Here is a 14,209-nt window from a genome sequence, read left to right as displayed (position 1 = left end):
GTGTTAGAATCCTAATTTTTGAACCAAAGTATTTAAATAGAAACAAGAAGAAAGTACAGTGTAAATTGACTTCATACATGCTGCGTAGAAGATAATTATCTTCTGTCCTTTCCTCGAATTACACAAGCTATCCATGGTATATAAGCACATTTATTTCACTTATATCTTGTGCATGGCAGGTGGCTACCTGTTTCCCGCTGCAAACAGCAGTGACTGTTAAATTTGAGATGTAACTTCGTGAATGCTTTCCAAGCTTCACTATTCCTACCACACAAGAAATAAAAAACCTTTCTAATTACCACACACCTATAAAAACAAAACAAATCTAAAAAAATAAGAGTGGAGAGTGGCAGAGAAAACCAAATATCTAAGAGACCAGTCACTTGTGTAAACGCTTGTTGTGCAACATTAAACCTTACCTCGGGTCTTCTGCTCCATTAATTGAGCATTTCTTGTGTCACCGATACTGATATGGTAGATACTGTTGCAAAACTCATATCTGCTGCAAAGCATAGTGTTGTGATATGAAATGATGCAGAAGACAGTAGAAGCTCTGTCCCTAGGTCAGCTGCAAGAAGAAGTGACGTGTGTGAATATACAGTATATGGAGTTTTGTGAAAGATGCAGTCTCTCTTTCTCCCAAAGAACTTCAGCTGATGAAACAAGGGGAATTCAGTTCCCTTTGGCAGAGCTCCATCTTGGTCTGGATGCTGTAAATACTTCTGCTTCTACAGTTACTTAGCTCACGCTGCTAAAAATATACTCATGGCAGACTTAATGAAAGCATCTTCTTTTAAAAACTACTTGTCTACAACAATCATTTAATATTCTTGCTTGCATGTATGGTTCTCATTATTTTGACATAGCTATTAATACTGATGAAAATTAAAGAGAGAAAAAAATCCAAATATTTTCATACTTAAAATTTTCCAGCGGCATTTAAGAAACCCCACAGCTAACAGCTGTAAATTTTCTTGATTTAGTTGTTTATTTTTTTCAGTTTAAAAGTAAAAGAGCAATATATGAATTATATTACAACAGTAAGTGATTCAGAATCCCAGTAGATGATGTAATTATGATTAAAAATTACTATTATTTAATAATTCACTTTTGTAATATGCAAAAGTAATTTTTTCTCTCATTTTCAATAACCATCAGTCTTAATATCTAACTAATGAAAAAAATAAATAGTGTCATCTATCAGGTTACTAACAGAGAATGTCACTTATTGGAGCCTCATTGTTTACTTTAGCAGGTAATTTATGGACTGGAATCATTTAATTGTTCTGAGCACATAATTACATGCCAGCATTTTCCAATTTAATTAAAATGTACAAATCTGAAGATTAAGGGAATTTTTGAATTATTAATCATTTCTCCTCTAGGAAATCTTGTTGCTCTGCAGGAGATTTGTCCAGTGTACAACTATACGTATTTTTTTCCTTCTCTTTCACAGACAGACAATTTTCCCGCAGAGCCCAATTACATGGGCAGCAGGCAGCAGTTTGTTCAAAGGTAAGGCCTATTAAATAACTTTCTCAGCTTCCCCATTTGCATTCTTGTCAAAATTGCTTTGCCAGAGAGTACAATTCAACTTAGAACAAGTAAATACAACACTCTCTCTTTTTTTCTTTTCTTTTTTTTTTTTTTTTAAATATGTATTTCAGTAGCTCCACGTTCAAGGATCCAGAAAGAGCCAGCTTGAGGGACAGCGGGCATGGGGACAGTGATCAGGCTGACAGTGACCAAGACACTAACAAAGGCTCCTGCTGTGACATGTCTGTTAGGGAGGCACTCAAGATGAAAACTACTTCAACTAAAAGCCAGCCAATTGAACAAGGTGAGTGAAGCCTCCAATGCTTACAAAAGTGTAACGTTTAAGCCATCATTACAAACCTATTAGTACTGCAGTTGTGGTTTATCAAGGTGGAATAGCCCACTGATAATACTATCAGAGAGAACAGTAAATCTTGTAGCTAGCCAGAACAAAGAACACTCAGTATCTTTCAGAATGAACATGAAATGAACCCACGAGTGTCCAAAGTAGATTAAAGAAAAAAAAAATAGTACTTTTCTAAAACTATTAGAATATATTTTATCTCCACAGGCATTGCCTGTGATATATTCTATACATTCCTTCTACCAAAGTGTAATTTGGAAATTCAAAGTAGACATGACTGCAACTGATAAAAGAACACCAGTCATTTACATGCCTCATGAATGTTGGAGAAAAGGAAGAGAAAAGAGGTTTGGGATATCAGACAATAGTAAAAAAGGATCAGAAGATTTTTTCATTTCATGGATGTATTTTCTTATTTGTAATGTTGATTTCACAATTAATACTAGTATGAGAAGCGTCAAATAATAACATAATCTGATTTTCAGTGTAACTGCATTCACATCATTTGAAGGTACCAAAGAAACGTGTCTGTGAAACAGCTAAAATTACTTATATTTGTACAATGGCAGAGTTTTCTGCAAGCATTCATCTTGACAAACAAGCATGTTTATTTCCTCAAGCTCTGTGTCCAATTTGTTTTTTTCCAGATGTGTTTTATATAATCATGAGGTCTTTTATTTCATCTTTTATTTTTTAAAGCATTAGATAGATAAATACTCCAGCATTGTATGTGTTTATGTTTTGCTTCTAGGCTGTAAACAATAAGGAAGTGCACCTCTGAATTACTTTTAAATGTTTTGTATGTTTTCTATTTTAGTTTGTTGTACTGAGGATGGTTCAGTATTAAAGGCAGTTAAAGGATTATTAAATAAGTCAGTCTTAATGAGAAGCTGTATTTATAATTAAGCAGAAATATATTACAAGTTTTTTATTAATTGTTAATTAATTTGAACTAGTTTTTTTGCTCTTAGCCTTGTATGATCTGTAGTACAGTCATCAGAAAATACACGTTCAACTTCATTTTTCTGATTCTGTTGAGATTGCAATATATTTTTTGCTGTGCAGAATATTTAGAATGCTGCAGTATAATTTATTCTGTATGTATTTGAAGATTGACCTCATATATGACCTTATTTTCCAAGTAATAAATGCCAGAAAGATTATTTTTTCCTGACCTTTTGCCACAGCAACTCTCTGCTTATAATTGGACATTGATCTGTATAAAGATGCAGTACTGGACTTTTTTTTTTTTTCAAGAATCTGTTTGAATATGTGTTTGATTTTCTCAGTTTTCTGTAAGAAAAGGATGAAGTCTCTGGATTTCTGTCTGTCACATATAGCCATGAAAGATTTTTTTAAGAAGTTAAAGTTTCTTTATTTACTACTTAAATTAAAATGCGTGGGCTTTTTATAAAAGATCTATATAGCAAGAGTTCATAGTGTTACGTTTTCTTGCACAGTATCAAGCCCAATACTGGTCAAAATATAAAAACTCTAGTAAGCAGATTGGCTCAACTATTCCTATTGCTTATTTTCACTAGAATGCAAAGAGTTATGCATAGTTTTGTACTTGCCATTACATCTAGATGAGGGGCCCTGTTACTGAAGAAACAACATATTCCAGGGGCTCATGTAAATTCTTCACATTCTTATTAAGTATATATTGAACTGTGAATGTTAAGTCTTGTCAGTCACTGAAGTGCAGCCACAGGTGTTTATGTGAATCTTCTTACTGAGAGAAAAAAATAACAACGAGGATAGAAAGGCAAACTACCTTTTTTTGTTCCCCTTTTTTTCTTCTTCCTTCAAATGTAATGACAAATGGTAATAATGTCCATGTGTTTACATGCACAAACTTTTCCACCTCAAGTATGCTGTAATAAAATCATCGGCATATTATGAAAACTGAACCTGTAGCGAGTGCCTTCTGGGGTTACAGATCATTGCAGGAACAAATGTGGTGTTCCCAATGAAAGCAACGATTACTTGTTATTGAGCTCAGTCTGACTAGGGCTTTTAGCCTGAAGTAACTTTTATCTTTTGAAAGAAAATAAAATTTCTTTCTCTTGTCATAAGCCAGGTTGAAGGAGGGTGAAAAATATGATATATGATATATGTGATTAGGGTAGGAAAAGGATTGCATTTTCTTTAGAGGAAAAAATTCTGGGAAAAAAAGAGGGGCAGCTTGCTAGAAACAATTGTCTAAGGCAGTGCCTGAATCAATATCAAAAGTTGTGGTTCTGCCATCATTCTGGATTGTGCTCAGGGGTGAAAATACATTAGTCTGTAACAAAGTTTCACACTTGATTATTGTTGCTCGAAGATCTAAAATACTTTAACTTCTGCTGTTAGAATAGTACTAATTTTTGAATATTTTGGCATTTTTGAAAAATGATCAAAATTAACTGTGGATTCAGGATCTTGTCTTGAGAATGCTAATTTAAAAATGAGTTAAGTCTGAGTTTGACAGTCTCTGAATGTAATTTTAAACACTGTTGTCACAGGACCAATTCTACCCATGGCAGAATGCTAGCAGTACCATTGATTTCACTACAGTTTTGAACGAATCTCCTCTAGACCACTTGAAAGTGAAATGGTTATACTGAGACAAAAATTGTGTCAATAATACAACAGCAATTGTGCTTCTGTCAGTAACAGAGAAGTAAGAAATGTTATAAAAAACGATTTTTGTAGACAAGACATCTTCTGATTTCAGAATAGAGAGAGAGGCGGTCAAGCTTACTTTGCAATTTACATTAAAAGTCAATGGGAAAGCCTGACTAAAGTCTCCTATTAAGATATTTGATTTCAAGGAAAATATCTGCAGATAACAAGTTTTATCTGGTGGTGATTGTAAACATTCGCACAAATGGGAAGGATAATGCAAATTAGGTATCATTATGAAAAGTTTACGAAAGCTTATCACTTGGCCTTAAAGGAAAGAAATGCGGAAAAAAAAACCCAACCCAACAAAAGTTATCAGGACAGTAAGTCTTGTGTTAAAATAAGCATGTCCCATTTTAGTTATCTCAAACTTAAATCCTCTTGCTGTGAATTCCGAGCCACTTTCTGCATAAAAATATCTAGCCTTCTCTTAACCTTACTTATGCTGCCTGAATCAGCCATCTTACTTAGTAACGTGTTCCATATGACTGCTACTCTTTCAATAAAATGGTTTTAGATAGATTGGTTTTGTTTACCTTTCTTTTCTCACTTCCATTGCTGAGACTTTAAACCCCATGACTAGTTTGGACAGTTTGAGATTACCCTTCTTAGATGTTTTGCAAGAGTTAATAGTTTTGAATACATCTGTCAAGTTACCTGTTTGTTCCACTTGAAGAAACAGATATTATTCACATTTTATATTTAAATAACAGAATAATCTTTTTTTTTTAATGGTTTAAGTATAACAGCAAAAATCTGTATTTCTTGGAAAAATATCCAAACCTGAAAATGATACTGCAAACCATAAATTATATCTGCAAGGAAGCAGTAGAACGGCAAGATGTCCATTTTATACTTTTCTTAGTGAATCATGGATGTGTTTGAATTATGATCAGCAAAAAAAAAGAAAGAGAGTTATATTTTCCCGTAACATCTCCCCTCCCCTGGCCCTGACTCTGTATTCTTTCTTTAACACAGATCTACATCTTCATGTCACTGTCAACAAAATCAAAAGGGTCAAGTATCTCTAAATTCAGTGACTATGTTGTTGAGTTTTTGCATTATCACTGTGCATTGCATCTTTCTTTCAACACATTTGCTTGCCATTTGAACTTGCATCCCATAGAGGGGATATTTCTGCATATGCTGTTGCTTCCTTAATAGTACCATGGATCCTGAGAATAAAGGAAAAATGGAGGCACTTTCTTGGAGCAAGTATAAAGGAAAACCCTTGAGCACTAGTAACTGAGACTTCTGAGTCTGACTCCTCTAAGACCTATATGGCTCATAAGGCTTCTCTATAGAACAGTATCCTTTTAATCTAAGGTATAGGTGGCTAGTGTAAAAGAATTAAGAATTTATCTGCAGGAAAAAGGGAACAAAAAAAAGATATATTAAACATAGCTTCAAAATATAATATTTCTTTCTTCATCATTACAACAAAAATATATATGCAGCACAACTGTTCCAGTCCTGCATGCAACAGTGTTAGGAATAAAAACAATTTAAGTTTTATAGAATCTTTATTAATACTGTTAACTTTTGAATTTGTCAACTGAACACATTCACAAAACTAGTCTATGGCAACTTTTACATTTCTATTCTCAATTTCTAAACAAGAATGATCCCTGAAGCCAAGTATCCTGCCTGTCCATCCACAGCAGAGTAGAAATTATCAGAATTTTTACAAAGATTTTTTTTTTCTGAACTACCCATTGATTTTCTTGCCATAATCTTTCTTGAGTCTGTAGGATAATTAAAGTCCATTCTGTTTAACTGAGTGAGAATCAGTCTAGACTGAGAAGTGCAGAAAGTTCATCAAACAAATTTCTGCTGTCTGACATCATCAGCTATGCTTTCCATGCCATTGGGGATGATGGGTCCTTTTATGAGTACATCAGCTTAACGAGATAATGGAAAAAGAAGATTGTGGAGAAATATTTCTTTTCAAAGTTCTCTGAGTTTGTGATGCTCTCTGCTGAGAAACTGATAGAGGCTGGGAATCTTCCCAGACCTGACACAACCTGTGAAATATTTATTTCAACATTGCTTTCTCCCATATTTTTTTCCCCTGGACAAAACATCTCCTATGATGTTCTCTCTATGCTCAGAATGTACACAGCTGTCAGATTACAGTACTTTTTCCGATGCCACCTAAGAGTCTTTATGTCCAGGACTATCACCCCTTCCAACTCACCTACCCATAATATGGTCAGGTAAGATGCTAACTTGCTATTGTATGTCAGGACTTGCATGCAATACCTGTTTCACTTCCATCTCATTGTTATACAGGCAAGCTACAAGAGCAACTTCATTGACAATATCTTTCCTTTCCTTTCCTTAGCATGACTTACTAGTATCTATTTCTAGAACTGTAAAATCTGGAAATGGTTAGGTGAAAGTTTAGCCTGGAGAAGAGGAGGCTGAAGGGAGACCTCATTGCTCTCTACAACTACCTGAAAGGAGGTTGTAGAGAGGAGGGTGCTGGCCTCTTCTCCCAAGTGACAGGGGACAGGACTAGAGGGAATGGCCTCAAGCTCCACCAGGGGAGGTTTAGGCTTAACGTTAGGAAAAAAATTTTCACAGAAAGGGTCATTGAGCACTGGAACAGGCTGCCCAGGGAGGTGGTTGAGTCACCTTCCCTGGAGGTTTTTAGGGGATGGGTGGATGAGGCGCTGAGGGGCATGGTTTAATGTTTGATAGGAATGGTTGGACTCGATGATCCGGTGGGTCTCTTCCAACCTGGTGATTCTATGATTCTATGAAAATGAAATGAGATTCCCTCCCCACCTCCTTTTGTTTGTTCTTTTCCAGATATTCTCTCCCCTTTTTTTTTTTTTCATTCCTGTGCTTTATGCGAGCACTTGTGTATTTCTAGATGAAGACTAGCGTAGGATAAAGCCCAACTTAGCTGTTCTGTAACTGCTTCTGATTGACCAAACTTGTTACCAGCACATTGGAGATATTTTATTTTTGCCTCATTCTAATAATGTGATTTTTAATTTAAAATGGAAAAAAAAATATGTAGAATTGCAGACTTCTATGAAGAATTAGACCATATTTATATTTGTTCAATGCCCACCCCAGTGCACTTAACAAATACATTATGACATTTAAGCCATGACAGCATTTTCTTACTACTTTTCTTCTGTGAATACATTGTTCAATGAAGCAGATTTCTGAATTTAAGAGAATTAGCAGCCTTATTATCATCTCATCCTTCTTGTGAAGTCCTTGGTGAATTAGAATATTAAAACTCCTATTGGTATTAAACTTTTAAATAAATAGACTTCAGTTTTAGTGAGAGAAGTGAATTCATAAAAGTTTCAGATGTTCTAAGTGTCTTGATCCCAAATACTCATTTAAAGACAATCTAGGTAACACCTTTTGCCAGACTTCCTTACCTAAAGTGAGCTAAGCTATGCAAATGTTCTGTAATACCTTTTCTGAGAGATCAGAATAATATCCTCCCTTTTAATCTTAATGAACTAGACAGGGTAATACAGGCTAGTTATCTTTGGTGTACAGATAATTGTCATAACATTTCTCATGTTAATACCCAGTAATCTATGATATATCTGTTGCTGTAATATATATATTAGGCAAATTATATGATGGATCTGGGCAAAATAAACCCCAAACTCTCCTATCTACCAACTTTTATATACTTAGAGTATTAAAGGCTTTTTTCTCTGTTGCAGTTATGTTGAATCTCTTCCTGATTTTAAGCCTTATTTTTAGACCACCTACTAGTCTACCAGTCAATTTAAGTTCGTTTTTTACATTTTAATTATTTCAGTACTGACTCTAGATTCATGAGCGTCACTGTGTGATGTAAGCTGACTGATAATCAAGTGTGCTTTGAAACAGCCTAGTTTGTTTCGTACTTCCTCATTATAGATGAGAGTATTCCCAGGCATAGCCTCCTTTGGTAGTGTGCTCCTTGCATAAGTAAATGAGCAGCCTTGGATTTCAGGCGAGGCTATCCAGGTGAGGAAGGAGGAATTTGAGGAAGCAGATGTTTATCCTAAAAGAAGTTAGAAAAGGAAGTGAAGTGGCATCCTAATGGAGAAGGGACGGATTAGCTTAATACCTCAACTGCTTATCTGCCTTCATTGATACAAAATAGAAAAGCAGTGCAAACATTCTGACAGCTGAAGTGACAGTGAATATACTTTGCATCAGAGTATCTCAGCCTGTTATTGCTGCCTGTTATTGCCTATTATCCTGCTTTTCAACTGGAGCTGAGTTCTGTGAAACAGGTTTTTAATCAAATGCATGTTTCAGCATCTGGAAGATTATTATCATCATTTATCTAGTAGTAGTGAAGTTTTGTGAATAGCATATCCCACATTTAATTAATGTATTTAGCCACAAATTGGGGGGGAGGGAATTTCTATAACTGACTTTCAAAACATGCAGAAAGAACTTTCAGCATCTGTACACACACAAAACATGTCACTGTGACACAAAGAAGGGATTATAGCCATTCAGCACAGATTTATCAATGCACCATTTGGTGCATTATGCTACATTTTTCAGGTACTTTCATTTCTTCCCTCATTATTTCTTTTATATTAAAAATTAATTCAGTTGTTGAAAATTATCCTTTTTTTTTTGCCTTTTATTTTGTTTTTATTGGAAACTTCACCATAAAATTGGTTTAGATATATCATTATACATATCATACATTATACATAACATATATTTAGATATATTATTACACCTTAAAAGGTTTACATTGTACCAATTTGAGACTGTATTAATAAATTTTAGAGTTTTCTTTGACAAATTTATTTGCAAATTAATGTGTAATGCGCTTGAGGATCACTTGTCTTTTACCAGTAGCCTCATGTCTGAAATGTGAGAGCAAATTCTTACAGTTAAGTGCTGTGGCTCTCAGTACTTATTCTTTCGTGCTTTACTTTAGAGGCAACAAAGGAGAATACCCCTCCCCTGTCACTAGTGTAAATCTCATTACTTCCTTTCCTTTTCCTGTCCGAAATCAGGACACCACCTTTGCCAGGGCTGAGCACAGTCATAGTACTGCAATTCGTTATTGGAAAGCTTAGAATCAGTAAGTTATCTTTCTGCTTTATTCCCACAAGAAGAGCAAGAAAAGGATTTGCAGTTCTCAGTAAGATGAGGTCCTTTTGTGTCAAAATCATTATCTTCAGCTAACATTTCTTCTTTCCAGATTCCTTTTATAAATTGAAAGAAAAGTGGGGGCATAGAAAGATCAACAACTTTTGAAAGGAGGAAATCAGAAAATAGATAGTTTTCATTGTTTCAGACTTTACGCATTTCCCTGGGTGCTAAATGGATGTTCTCCGTCATGCTTACTTTTGTTAATGAAAATTTTAGGACATATATTCATATACTTGATGCATACTTAATATCGTGGAAGTTATTGTAACAGGACTAGATTGTCTATTTGTGCCTCTTAGTCTGTGTCTTAAAACATTCTTGTACGGTGTATTTATAATTTTCTTTTAATTAGGCTTAGGTACAATTCTGGTTTAAATAACGTATATAAATGAGAGAGTGTGTTCACTCAGTTGTGTAAAGGGGACAATTAAATATATCTTTTCTTCTTTTTCTTATTTTCAATCAATGTTTTATGACTTTATCTCCTCTTATTGAGTCAGCAGAAAATACAGATGTAATAAATTATAACACAAGTCACGTTTTGACACAATCTTATTCCACCTGCGTTCTTGTTGCCAAAAGGAAGGAGTGTTTTGCAGGCAGACTTACTGTAAAGCTGGTGTGTATTAGTTGGAAACATAAACTTGGACTGTAGTTGTCAATACTTTTACGTCCATCTGAGAAAGACAGAAGTTTCATAAATAAGAGGTGTGAGTTAATTATTCCATTTATGAGTGCTTCAGATGGTATAGCAGTAATTGAGTTTTATTCTTCTAGAACAAAGGGTGTCTCCTAATTTCTATATACAGTAATCCAGACTGTGCTTTTCCTGGCCCTTTGCCTGTGTACATACTACTTTTCTCCTATGCCCTGATTTCCAGAAGGAGAAAAATGGTATAATTTAATTTTGGCCAGAGTTGCAGCACGTTGTAATTAGAGAAACAGCCACTGTACTCAGTTTGTAGGGATATTTCTAAGGATGATCTGAACAAATTCAGGATCAACAAAGAGGTAGAATAACAGCAGAAAATGGAGGCTTACAAAATATGTCCCATGGGTGAAGTTTAAAAGAAGTATTTGTTTATAATTTATGCTTGTTTAAATGAACAAAAGCTGGGGGAAAGCATAATAAAACTCTTTGTGAACACAAAAAGTTGCTATAAATAGGATGGTGATTTTATTTCTTTCCTTTTCTTTTTGTTTAATTTGCTGGGAGAGCTGTTTAGGTTAGATATGAGGAAAAACTTCCCTATAAAGATAGCTAGGCACTGGAGCAGGATACCCACCTGAGTTAAAGAATCCTCCTTCCTGGCTGTTTTTAAAACAGGCTAAAGACACTTTTGTCAGTGGTAATTTAGATTTATTTTAACCTACCCAGGGCCAGAGGATCCACTCTAACCCTGCTTTTTATGATGCCACAATTAAAAGTGAGAATGCAATATCCTGTCTAGTTCTGGGTAAAACACACTGAAAGGGAATACTTGCACTGACCTGTTCTGCAGGCTTTTGTCTGCGGACATCTTCTTTCATGGGAAGAGCTCACTGTCTTAGAGAACTGCAGGGAATGTGAATTATGTAGTGCTTCACAATCAGAATCCCTGAAAAAATATAATAGTACTTAGCATTTAACATGAACTTTGCTCAGAGGCAGAGCCGCAGCATGATCAACTAATTACCGCTCAGTGAAACTTTGTCTGCTCTCTGTATATCAGTGATATACACATGCCATCTATCAGCCTCTGCACACCTACTGCCCATCCTGATTTCCAGAATGTCAGAACAGCTGGTTTCCATTCCCTGCTGCTGCTTTCTCCTGTTCCAGCTGCCATACTCAAATAACCTCCCTTCCCCGAGTGGGCTTCATATGGTTTGAAAGGGACTTAATGTAACTCAGTGCATAGGGAACTTCTGATGCATATTTCATCATGTTTCAGTTCTTTCTACAGGGAACACTGCATGTATAACAGATGTTCCTTCACTATGACCCTTTCCTGAAGGTGACATGCCCCTTTTTGTGTTTCATTTCTAATGTATTTGGAGCTGGTAGTGCCTGCATGTTACTGAAATATACCGCTCCATGTCTGCTCACGTGCTGCATGCCAAGCTATATTTAATTCCTTCTGCTCTCCTCTGCAGCATGAAATGGAGAGGAGCATATGCCCAGTACAACCAAGTCATGATGTGGCACAGAAAAAAACCCTTTATTTAAGACGAGTAAATGTATTTTTAAATTTAAGACCTTGATCTTCAAGCTTTTTATACATAAACTGCCACATATAATTCAGAGGGGAGTCAGTGGGGATGTTAATGTGACTATTTGTGAAAAATCCTTTATATCTTAGTATTTCTTTTTATATTAATAGTGTGTATGTATATGTAGTATGTGTGTGTATTTATATTTATGCACACACACATGCAAATATACAGAAATAAATTATTATATACCGATATACCTGAAAATTTGATTTTGAAATCTAGATAAATATGTGTCTCAATAACAGGGAAAGTAGAAAGATTTAAAACATTGTATACTTTTTAAAAAAAAATGCAAATATTAGAACAATTCACAGATTTGTTAAAATAGAAAACACTATTTTCATCATAAAGTTTATTTTGGGAAAATATTGTAATACTGAAGCAAGAGTTGTCTATCTAAAATGTAGCATAGAGATGAAAAACAGAATTTATAAAATGGTTTTTATTGTTAATTATAGTACTCTACATATAATGTACATTTATATGTGCTATTTCTCCTCTACTTTATCAATTCGATTTGACATGAGGATTCTGTAATTTATCCATATTGTATTTTGTTGATGTATGCAAAGTTCACACAAAGGCAAGATAGGTATGTATGTTTATCCAAAATTACTTCTAATTTAAATAAGAAATACATTTTCTTTTTGATCTGTTTTTGTTTTTTTTTTTTTCTTTTTCTCCCTGAGGTATATAAATTGCATACTGCACCTTGTCATAGATGAGGTCTTAGATAAAAGCACGACTTAACAGAGTTTGATGGCAAGGTCCTAGAGGAGTTCTTGGTCCAGCCATGGCTCATGCCTTTAGCTCCTTTGGAGCCTGAACCAAACTACTGCTGGTTTGATTCAGGGGGGTTGAGTGCATCCATCACACATCTTTATAATAATTTCAGAAAGTACCAGCTTCATATCTCTTTTATAGGACTATTTTACTTAGAGTAGAAATTTTGCACATGTAGTGTGGGAAACCATAAGGAACACCTTAACAGTGTGTTCTTTTTTACTCCTAAAAAGTGCAAGCATTTTTTTCTCTATGAAAGTCTGCAAAATAGTCTTTGAAATCAATTTCTGTCAAATTCTCAGCCCAATTTGTTTTATAGACTTAGTAATTGCCCATAGCCAAATAATTTTAAAAAAGGGAAACTAGAACATTTTAAGTAAAATATTCTTAAGATTTGCGTCTATGTCATAAATCACAAAATTTGAATGTGGCCCTCAGTTATATCAGGTACCATTTTCTTTTCTCTTTTTTTTCTCAGTTCAGAGTTTTATGACCCAACAATACCTGGCAAGTACCCAGGTAGGAATACAAATACTAGGATAGCAGGTATATGTGTATTACTAGAATTCTGACACAAGAAAAGAGTTTATCAAGGGTTATATGGTGAAAATTAGGAACCCACCTTCCTCTCATTTTTGAGAAATCTCATCTTATCATTAATTCACTATTTTTTTGTGATAAGCTCAGATGTGTAACCTGTTTAAGTAAGACAAAATAAATTACTATTTAAAGCCTAAAAGTTTATTTCTATTTAATGCCTAAGGATTTCTTTAAAGGCGTTAGCTTCAGGTGTCAGTAGAAATCCAGATCATTGTAAATTTATTATATCTCTGCAGCTTTTCACAGGTGTACATGACAACAGTAGCTTGCTCATCATTTATTAAAAAAATGACTCTTATATTTAAAATTTTTACAAGCACATTTGAAAGATACGTACCATACAGGTACTTTCCTTATTGTAAATTTGATTCTTTTTCTGACATGCAGAGGCATGGGAAGACAGAGAGAGGAACAGATACAGGAGGAAGAAAGAGGGGAAAAAACCTAGAAGTTAAAGAAACAAGAACATGTAACAGAGGAGAAAAAATGCAGTTATCAAAACACATTCAGATTTCTTAAGAAACAAGAAACTGCCTTTCTGTTAGAGACAGTGTGCTATAATTCAAGTGATCAAAATTTGTATTTTTCCTAGACAGAAAATGTCAGACAGGTGGTTGTGTTTTGCAGTGGAGGTTTATCAGAGACAGCAGAGTTGTAACACCTTGCCTGTTTTGAACCAACACAATATGATATTTATTTGTTGTCATGCATCAACAAAACGTAAGTTCTTATTTTTCAGCCCAGTGTCAGGGAGTATCGTTCTTTTTCATAAGTGTTTTTAACTGAAAAAAATAAAATACTTCCTCATAACACAGATAATGAAATTTTTACTTAGGGTTTTACTGCCTTTGTTCAGTT

The 14,209-nt window shown here is 34.6% G+C and overlaps 1 protein-coding gene across 5 annotated transcripts in view; it reads left to right on the top strand.

Moving 5' to 3' along the window:
* The window catches only part of PCDH17 (protocadherin 17), a 90,559-nt gene that overhangs the window by 27,725 nt on the left and 48,625 nt on the right, over positions 1 to 14,209 (top strand). For 4 of the 5 annotated variants that reach the window (XM_069880598.1, XM_069880617.1, XM_069880590.1 and 1 more), the window contains exons 3-4: positions 1,457 to 1,515; positions 1,668 to 1,840. In XM_069880598.1, the coding sequence (XP_069736699.1) occupies positions 1,457 to 1,515; positions 1,668 to 1,840 (232 nt within the window). The remainder of the gene's footprint in view (positions 1 to 1,456; positions 1,516 to 1,667; positions 1,841 to 14,209) is intronic. The other variant, XM_069880607.1, reaches the window with a different exon arrangement.

This window comes from Phaenicophaeus curvirostris, chromosome 1 (genome assembly GCF_032191515.1).
Source record: "Phaenicophaeus curvirostris isolate KB17595 chromosome 1, BPBGC_Pcur_1.0, whole genome shotgun sequence".
Lineage (NCBI taxonomy): Eukaryota > Metazoa > Chordata > Aves > Cuculiformes > Cuculidae > Phaenicophaeus > Phaenicophaeus curvirostris.
Note: the sequence above shows the minus strand (reverse complement) of the source record. Positions and strands in the feature narration are given on the sequence as shown.